The following is an 8,279-nucleotide window of genomic DNA, read 5'->3' on the forward strand; positions in this document are numbered from 1 at the left end:
CATGGGAAACAAGCTTTTCTTTTTAGAAAGAACTAAAAGAAGTAATGTCATAACTCCCTTGATACACTCCCCTGTGTATCAAAGTGAGATAGGAAAGTGAGAGTTAACTTTATAGATTTCTAGGTTTGTATTTTGTGTTGGAGGAAGAAGTTTGTTTCGTATGACTGCTTGGAGCAAAATGGATTCACTGAAAGAGAATTAAAGGAAATGTAATACCATTTGTGAATTTGTCATTTTTATAATCAGACACCTTGGTTGTTAAAGAGAGAAGTGTTTTTATAAATAAATGTTTGTCATACAGTCTATACAGATGCTATGAAACTGAAGCAAATTACATGAAACACTTCAAAGACCCGACTGTAAATGGCCTACCTTTGCTTTTTCTCAGAAATGTTGAATTAAAAACTCGATATTTGTGAAATGCATGACTAGCCTACTTAATTATACTATGCCCTTTTAAGTAGACGCCCGTTAAATATACGCAGGTTTGCAAAAATCACTTGTGGAGCACATGCTCTGTGGTACATGGTTAGTTAAATATTCAGTGTTGCTCCCGCTTTATATCGCTTCCCACTGAACACGTTGTTCACGGTCTTTGAAGCTTGAAGTGGCTAATCCACAAAGCACTACTTGCGCTTCAGGTCCATAGCAACCGCTTTGTTTTCCCTAACTACCACTGCAAGGGAAACAGCGCTCAGAGATGGCTGTAACGCATATGAACGGTCTGCCGGCTCACTGAAATAAAGTGGTTAACTATCTAGATAAAGTGGACAAGAAGATATAAACTAACGTTACCAAACTGGATATTTTGAAGGATTGAGGTAATCCGGTCCTTCTTGGATTGCTTGCTAGCTACTTGGCATGTTCGGAGTTTGGGAGGTTGAACGAGCAAGCTAGCACTAGTTAACGTTAGCTTCCAAATATTTAACTTAAACCCAGTTGGGAACAACCGACAATCTTTGGGACCGCAGAAAAAAGCAAAGGATGGAGCAGCCAGAAGAAGTGCCGCATAATCCAACTGAACAGGCTGCGATATGTTTCAAAGCCTTTATGCTAAAGAACAGCCCGAAGTCAAACCTCAACCTGTGAGTAACCACGTCGACGTTACCAACAACAAGGCGATGACTGTCACTTAATTTGCTAACATTGGAAAATGCAATGTTGTGTTTACTCCAATTATATTACTTTATACAGCCTACATTAACAAACTTTTTTGACATCATGCGCAGTTATTTATTTATTTATTTTTATTATTATTATTATTATTATTATTATTATTATTGAGCTTCGTTTAAGTAACTTCGAATGTCCAGTTAGCTGCAAAAGTTTTAATGTGGCAACAGTTGATCCATGGCACGCTGGTAATACATATGTAAGATTGGAATATTTACATGCAGTTTAAATATGAACCCTCTCCCTCGGTCCTCACACACGTCAGGTACGACCACCTGGTCCGTGTGCTTTGCAAGGTGATGGACGAGCGTCCGGAAAATGCGGTAGACGTGATCGAGGACCTGAGCCTGGAGGTGAAGCGGACGGGGATGCGGGACAAACAGAGCACCCTGCGGGACACGCCGCCAGTCCCCGCCATCCAGCTGCTGGCCGAACAGCAGAAGACACTCTTCACCCGGGGAAGCGGAGACGATGTGGAGCCGGAGGAAGAGCTGGTGAGGGCCCTCCCGAATTAATATTTAGTTTTTTCGTGTTTTCGTGTGCGTCAGTGACATCCTATACAACTCTGTATTGCCTTCACACTACAAATGTATCTTACCAGGAAAGTACTGGGAGTGGCCCAGTTGTCTTACTTCACAAATTAAAGAGAAAACTACAGTTAGTAGTACAGTGAAGTCAATAGGGAAATCTCATATAGCATTTATGGGTATTCAGAAATGCATCAGTTAAATTTCTACTCATTTACTGAAGTGTCTGAATTGTAATCAAATCGACCACAACCCTGCAAGCTAGTCTCTTTAATCCACTGCTGAAGGTTTTTTTATACAAGTTGCTGTGCAAGAAGGAAAAGAGGTAATTCACAGTGTGGTTCTCCAGGTCGAGACCCCCCTTCCCAACCTGGCCGAGCAGAGCTTTTACCTGGAGCAGGCGGGGGTGGGGCTGCCCAGGGAGGAGCTGCAGAGGATCCACCTGGCCCTGAAGCAGCTGGTGGACGCACAGCCCCTCCAGACCTGCCGCTTCTGGGGCAAGATCCTGGGCACGCAGGCCAACTACCTGGTGGCCGAGGTGGACTTCAGAGAGGGGGAGGAAGAGGATGAGGAAGGTCTGCAGGAGGACGGGGCAGATGAGGAGGAGAAAGAGGGAGGGGCCGGGGATGAAGACGAGGAGGAGGCGACAGAGGAGGTGATGCGTGAGAGAATGGAAAGCGAATATCGTCTCCTGCTGTTCTTTAACTTTTTTCACACAGCAAATCCTGTTACTCCTACATGACGGGGTGGATGGCACAGGCTGTTCTGACAATGTTTTTAGGTTGCTCAACAACTGTCAGTTTTTGTTTATTCCCTAATTGGGAATTCATAAATTGTAAAATGCCTATAACAGGGCTGCCAAACCCTGTTCCTGGAGATCTACCATCCTGTAGGTTTTAATTTCACCCTCTAAATTGGCAAACCTGGTTCAGATAATTAGCAGCTCAACAAGATCTCAAGCTGTTGAATGATGATGTTGAATGATTAGGGTTGGCGTGAAAAACTACGGTACAGTAGATCTCCAGGAACAAGGTTTGGCTGGCCTAGAGTATTCAATTGGTACTGAATTATATTTCAGTTATTTAATTGTATTTAATGTAAAATAAATGTAAAATTAAATGTAAAATTGGCTGAATTGAAATGGAAGTGAACTGCGTGAGTGTAGTGTGATGATGCTGATAGTTGTGTTGTGTGGCTGTTTCCTCGCTCTTCAGATCGACCCTCTCCCTGTGTCCGCCTACAAGCCTCCCCCTGCGGTTCCAAAGGAGGAGAACCACACCGGGGTGAATAAGTTCACCTACTTCGTGTGTCGAGAGCCAGGCCTGCCCTGGGTGCGTCTGCCCCCGGTCACCCCGGCCCAAATCACCGCCGCCCGCCAGATCCGCCGGTTCTTCACCGGCAACCTGGACGCCCCCATCGTCAGCTACCCCCCGTTCCCTGGCAACGAGACCAACTACCTGCGGGCCCTGGTGGCCCGGATCTCGGCCGGCACCCAGGTCAGCCCCCTGGGCTTCTACCAGTTCGGGGAGGAGGAGGGTGAAGAGGAGGAGGAGGCGGCCCGGGACAGCTTCGAGGAGAACCCCGAGTTCGAGGGCGTCCCTGTGCCCGAGATGGTGGACTCCATGGCCAACTGGGTCCACCATGTACAGCACATCCTGCAGCAGGTAGGTGAGCGTGGAGACACACTGTGGATGTATCAAACCTCTCTGTCTCCAATCAATGTGAGACCTAATCCAGATAAATATAGACAAGATATTGTATATGTTATGTTATGTGCTTTTGTCTGTTGAATGATAAACTCTCTCTTTCATCACAGTGCTGCTTTTAGGTTTCTATTTTGCCTGTTACTATATCAAATTACAAAAAAATGTTAATACCATATTTGTTTAACGGGGAAAGAGGTGCAATCCTAGTGTGTTTCTGGGTCTGTGTGTACTTGTGGTAATGCAGCAGACTGCTTGCCTCTCTCTCTCTCTCTCTCTCTCTCTCTCTCTCTCTCTCCCTCTCCGTCTCTCTCCCTCTCCCTCTCTCTCTCTTTCTCTCTCTCAGGGCCGCTGTGTGTGGGTGAACCTGGCCGAGAAGCCGGAGGAGGACTTGGAAGAAGAGGGGGATGAGGAGGAGGGGGAGGAAGAGCCGGATGAGCCCGAGCCAGAAGTGGGGCCCCCCCTGCTCACCCCGCTCTCCGAGGACGCAGGTGAGTCCACCCTGTACCCTCCTCCCGCAGGGCAGGGGTACGCAACCCTGATCCCAGAGAGTCAGAGACATTTCTGTCCTGCTGTTCCAGCCAAGCCGTGACTGTACAGCTTGATCAAGACCGTATGAGAAGTCTGAGCCTGATTACTAAGTCTGAATGGTGGAAAACCAGTCAACTGACTTATTTCAAGTTTACTAATTTATTTTATGTAGTTTTAAATGCAATGTATGAAAAGTGTGGACTAACTAACTCACTTTACTCACTCACTCACTCACTCACTCACTCACTCACACATTCACTTACTCACTCACTCTCACATTCACTTACTCACTCACTCACTCACTCACTCACACGTTCACTTACTCACACATTCACTCACACATTCACTCACACATTCACTTACTCACTCACTCACTCACACATTCACTTACTCACTCACTCACACACTCACTCACACACTCACTCCACTCAGTCAGTCAGTCAGTCAGTCACTCACTCACTCACACATTCACTCACACATTCACTTACTCACTCACTCACTCACACATTCACTTACTCACTCACTCACACATTCACTTACTCACTCACTCACTCACTCACATTCACTTCCTCACTCACTCACTCTCTCACTCACTCACACACTCACACTTTCACTTACTCACTCACTCACTCACATTCACTTACTCACTCACTCACTCACTCACTCACACATTCACTTACTCACTCACTCACTCACACATTCACTTACTCACTCACTCACTCACTCACTCACTCAGTTACTAACTCATTCACTAATGTCACTTACCCAACTAAGAAATTGACTAAAACGCTATGGCACTCCAGGACCAGGCTTCTCTACCCACAGCTGTACTAATAAGAGTCTAATGTATTTCCGGCCCAGCTTGATTACTGTCTGTGTGTCCCAGATATCGAAGGCACTCCCCCCTGGAGCTGTAAGATGTCCTCCACCCTCATTCCCCAGTTTGCCATCGCCGTGCTGCGCTCCAACCTCTGGCCCGGGGCCTACGCGTACGCCACAGGGAAGTACGTCAGCCTGCCATCTCTCCTCAGTCACTCACGTTTGGTACACGCCGTACATGTCCACATTCTTAACTCTATGGAGCTGTGGTTTTGCGTGGGTGTTCAAAGCTTCGAGTAATCTTTTGCTTTTAATGGGAATTTATTTGGTGTGTGCTTCAGATGTAGCCAAGGCAGGGCTGGGTTTAAACCTCCCCTGATTTGCATAAAGTATGTAGAAGTTTTTACAAGTATTTATTGACTTTCTGCTCAAGGGAAATCACTGATAGTAGTAAAAATCACCTTTTAGTAGAGGGCCGTTTGCTCTTTAACACTATATGGAATAACAAATGATGGAATAATGAACTGTATACAGTCATGTCTGTATAGTTTAACAACTATATTCCCACACACCATACATGCGCAGCTGACTGCATGCTCTGCATACAGTGACCACGTCAGCATCTTCCCTCGGTTGTTCTGTTTCCAAGCAGGAAGTTTGAGAACATATACATCGGTTGGGGTATGAAGTTTGTGGGTGAGGGGTACACCCCGCCCGTGCCCCCGGCCCCCCAGCGGGAGTACCCCAGCGGGGAGGAGATCACGGAGGCGCTGGACCCCAGCCTGGAGGAGGAGCAGGCTCTGCAGGCCGCCCTGGAGGAGCGCAGAGCGGCCGAGGAGGAGGCAGAGGAACTGGAGGGAGAGGAGGAAGAGGAGGAGGAGGACGACTACTGAGGAGGGAGAATGGACAGAGACGCAGGGGGACTATCGGAGGAGAGGGGGACTGTTACCGCGAACAAGTCTGTCTTAACGAGTGTTTTAGTCTTGTAGTGAGACATGAAATGGTGAAAAAATATGAGCTTGTTTTTAAGTTACTGTTGGCTTGACAAGTGAAATTTTCTTACTCCCGTTGGCAAATCTTGAAATGAGTAAAACTGTCTCACCTCATTGGCACTATTTTCCTCATTGTTAGCAAAAGATAAGATTTAAAGTCGAAATATAAGACTAAAATACTTTTTGAGAGTGACTTAATTTTTTGGTTTTTGCAGTGCACAGAGGACGGTTTTTACAAAGCGTAACTGTGTATTTCTTCAGAACGGTCTGCCATCAACAATAAGGACAAAATACGAAGTACCTTCTTGAGTGTCACTACCAGGGAGAGCTTTACACAAAAGATCAGAGATTCTGACCATAATAACTTCAAATCTGTTATGAACAGATATATTGCACTCATGCATACATACCTATAAGTATATTCATTCAACTGTGTTTATGTATGTACAGAGTATGTATTTGCTGCTGGATAGATATGAGTTCATGCATTTATATTCCTAGAGATGGCAGCGTTGGGTCTATGCTACAGAATAAAATCATCTTTCAGGTACTGTGTTTACTGTGAATCGCCACTTGTTTTCCAATTTTTTCATTTTTTTTTACCGTCTAATTACTTAAAATTGAAATCTCATTTGTTAAAAGGGAATTTGATGCCAGGCATCCTCATTTATTTTGTCTCAGTACAAGCAGTACACAAATGCTAATGAATCAGTTAGTAAACACTATTATATACGCGCGTAATTAAATGTGAGAAATGGGATTACTCTTCTTAATTACATTTTTGACAATCCTTTTAATCAGAGCACTGTTTGTATTCTGGCAGTAGAATTAATAGACACACAAACAAGCACATTCAGTGCAGTCTGTAAGTATTTGGATAGTGGTACAATTTCTGTTCTTTTGGCTCTACGACAGCAACATTGGATTGGAAATAAAACAATAACTAAGATGATAAAGTACAGATTGTCACCTTTAATTTCAGGGTATTTACAGCCATACCGTGTGATCCTTGTAGGAATTACATCTCTTTTTATACATACTCACCACATTTTAGGGGACATAAGTAATTGGAAAGTTGGCTTCTCAGCTCTTCTGATAAAGACACAGTGCACAGTACACTCAGTTGCTCATTTATTTAGGATTTATTGGATTTCTGCTGCTGTAGCCCATCTAAGTATCATTCTCTGCAAACTCTATAGACTGTTGTGCCTGAAAATCCCAGGAGATCAGATGTTTCTGAGATACTCAAATCACCCAATCTGGCACCAACTATCATTCCATGGTCTAAGTTGCTTAGATAACATTTCTTCCCCATTCTGATGTTTGGCCTGAACAACAACTGAACCTCTTGACCATGTCTGTTTGTGTTTCTGCCCCATGATTTGCTGATTTGCTGTTTAGATATTCATATTAACAGGCCGGTGTACAGGTCTACCTAATAAAGTGTATTCAGATACACATGTATATGCACGTGTTCATACAAATAGCTTTTTAGCAGATGGCAATGCCTCCCACGGGGGCACGATATCTTTGGTCAGGAACAAAAAAATATATTCTTCACATTAATTGAGTTTCCATGGGATTATTTTTTTCATTTTTTTTCCTGAACTACTTGGTAATATTTCTGCATTTACATTTATTGTGTTAGTAGTAATGAGCAGTTAATGCTCGAAAACCTACCAAATTATATATAAATTAACGCGGTTCTGCAAAGAATAGTGGGCTAAAATTCCACCACTGCGATGTAAAATTATTGCCGCTAAAGGTGGTGCAACTATGTATTAACTTTGTCTAATATTACATTTTGGTCCAAAGATCTGAAACCATTCGGTATGACAAACATGCAATAATAGAGATAATCAGGAAGGGGGCGAATACTTTTTCATGGCACTGTGTATTAGAAAATATAGAGATATTAGACGTACGTTTGTATCGCTGGGGTCTTGAGAAGTGGAATACAGTATGTAATGTCACTGATAGTGCGTTCGCTCGTTAAGCCGTGCAAGCAGCCGCATGAAGAGCCGCTCATGTTTTAGCATCCGCCACCCTCATCCGTCTTCTCTGTTTATCCCGGGATTGACTTAGCGCCAGGCCTCGGCAGCGGGGAGAGATTGTGCTGAACAGTGATTTGGGGGAAAACCTAAGCTCATTTGACGCCTCGCTAAAGCCCCATTATTACCGAGATGGGAGGAAATTAACTGGTATTGATGTAGACGGAGGCCTGAGCGGCTCCGGTCTGCGGCAGTGCTGGGCCAGCGCTTACACTGCAACACCTTCAGCGTTTTTACACGCCTCTTAGAAAGGCTTTGTGCGGGAATAGCGCAGGGCTCTCTCCTCCTCCTCCTCCTCATCCCCTCTCCTGTCCTTTTCAACACTCCCTTTCTCAGCCTTTCATATGTCCTGTCTCACTTCTTCCCAGTTTACCCCCATTTTCACATCTCTTGTGTGATGAGTCATCTGCGAGGGCTTTTCTCATGACATCGGCAGAGGTGATTCTAGAGCAGTGGCCCTCACTCCTGGTCCTGGAAATCCGC

The 8,279-nt window shown here is 44.7% G+C and overlaps 2 protein-coding genes across 3 annotated transcripts in view; both read left to right on the forward strand.

Annotated features, from left to right (window-relative positions):
• The window catches only part of sympk (symplekin), a 15,581-nt gene extending 15,363 nt beyond the window's left edge, over nucleotides 1-218 (forward strand). Inside the window, exon 27 of the mRNA XM_061248480.1 lies at nucleotides 1-218. This exon is cut by the window's left edge and continues 293 nt beyond it. The gene's annotated coding sequence lies outside the window, so the exon portion shown is untranslated.
• Nucleotides 219-629: 411 nt separating this feature from the next.
• On the forward strand, nucleotides 630-6,292 carry rsph4a (radial spoke head component 4A). 2 transcript variants are annotated; one of them, XM_061249952.1, is made up of 7 exons: nucleotides 630-1,085; nucleotides 1,439-1,667; nucleotides 2,050-2,355; nucleotides 2,915-3,364; nucleotides 3,750-3,894; nucleotides 4,821-4,938; nucleotides 5,403-6,292. In XM_061249952.1, exons 1-7 carry the CDS (start codon nucleotides 985-987, stop codon nucleotides 5,644-5,646), a joined length of 1,593 nt encoding a protein of 530 aa, XP_061105936.1. In that variant the 5' UTR covers nucleotides 630-984; the 3' UTR covers nucleotides 5,647-6,292. The 2 variants fall into 2 exon arrangements, with proteins under 2 accessions (XP_061105936.1, XP_061105937.1); XM_061249953.1 differs by having other exon boundaries at nucleotides 5,406-6,292.
• Nucleotides 6,293-8,279: the final 1,987 nt, after the last annotated feature.

The sequence above is a fragment of the Conger conger genome, chromosome 7 (assembly GCF_963514075.1).
Source record: "Conger conger chromosome 7, fConCon1.1, whole genome shotgun sequence".
NCBI lineage: Eukaryota > Metazoa > Chordata > Actinopteri > Anguilliformes > Congridae > Conger > Conger conger.

Bases quoted from the DNA above. Each gene is read 5' to 3' on its own strand.
- rsph4a (XM_061249952.1), top strand. From the start codon at position 985: ATGGAGCAGCCAGAAGAAGTGCCGCATAATCCAACTGAACAGGCTGCG. The intron at 1,668-2,049 runs GTGAGGGCCCTC...GTGGTTCTCCAG, and splicing joins TGGAGCCGGAGGAAGAGCTG to GTCGAGACCCCCCTTCCCAA. The intron at 2,356-2,914 runs GTGATGCGTGAG...CTCGCTCTTCAG, and splicing joins AGGAGGAGGCGACAGAGGAG to ATCGACCCTCTCCCTGTGTC.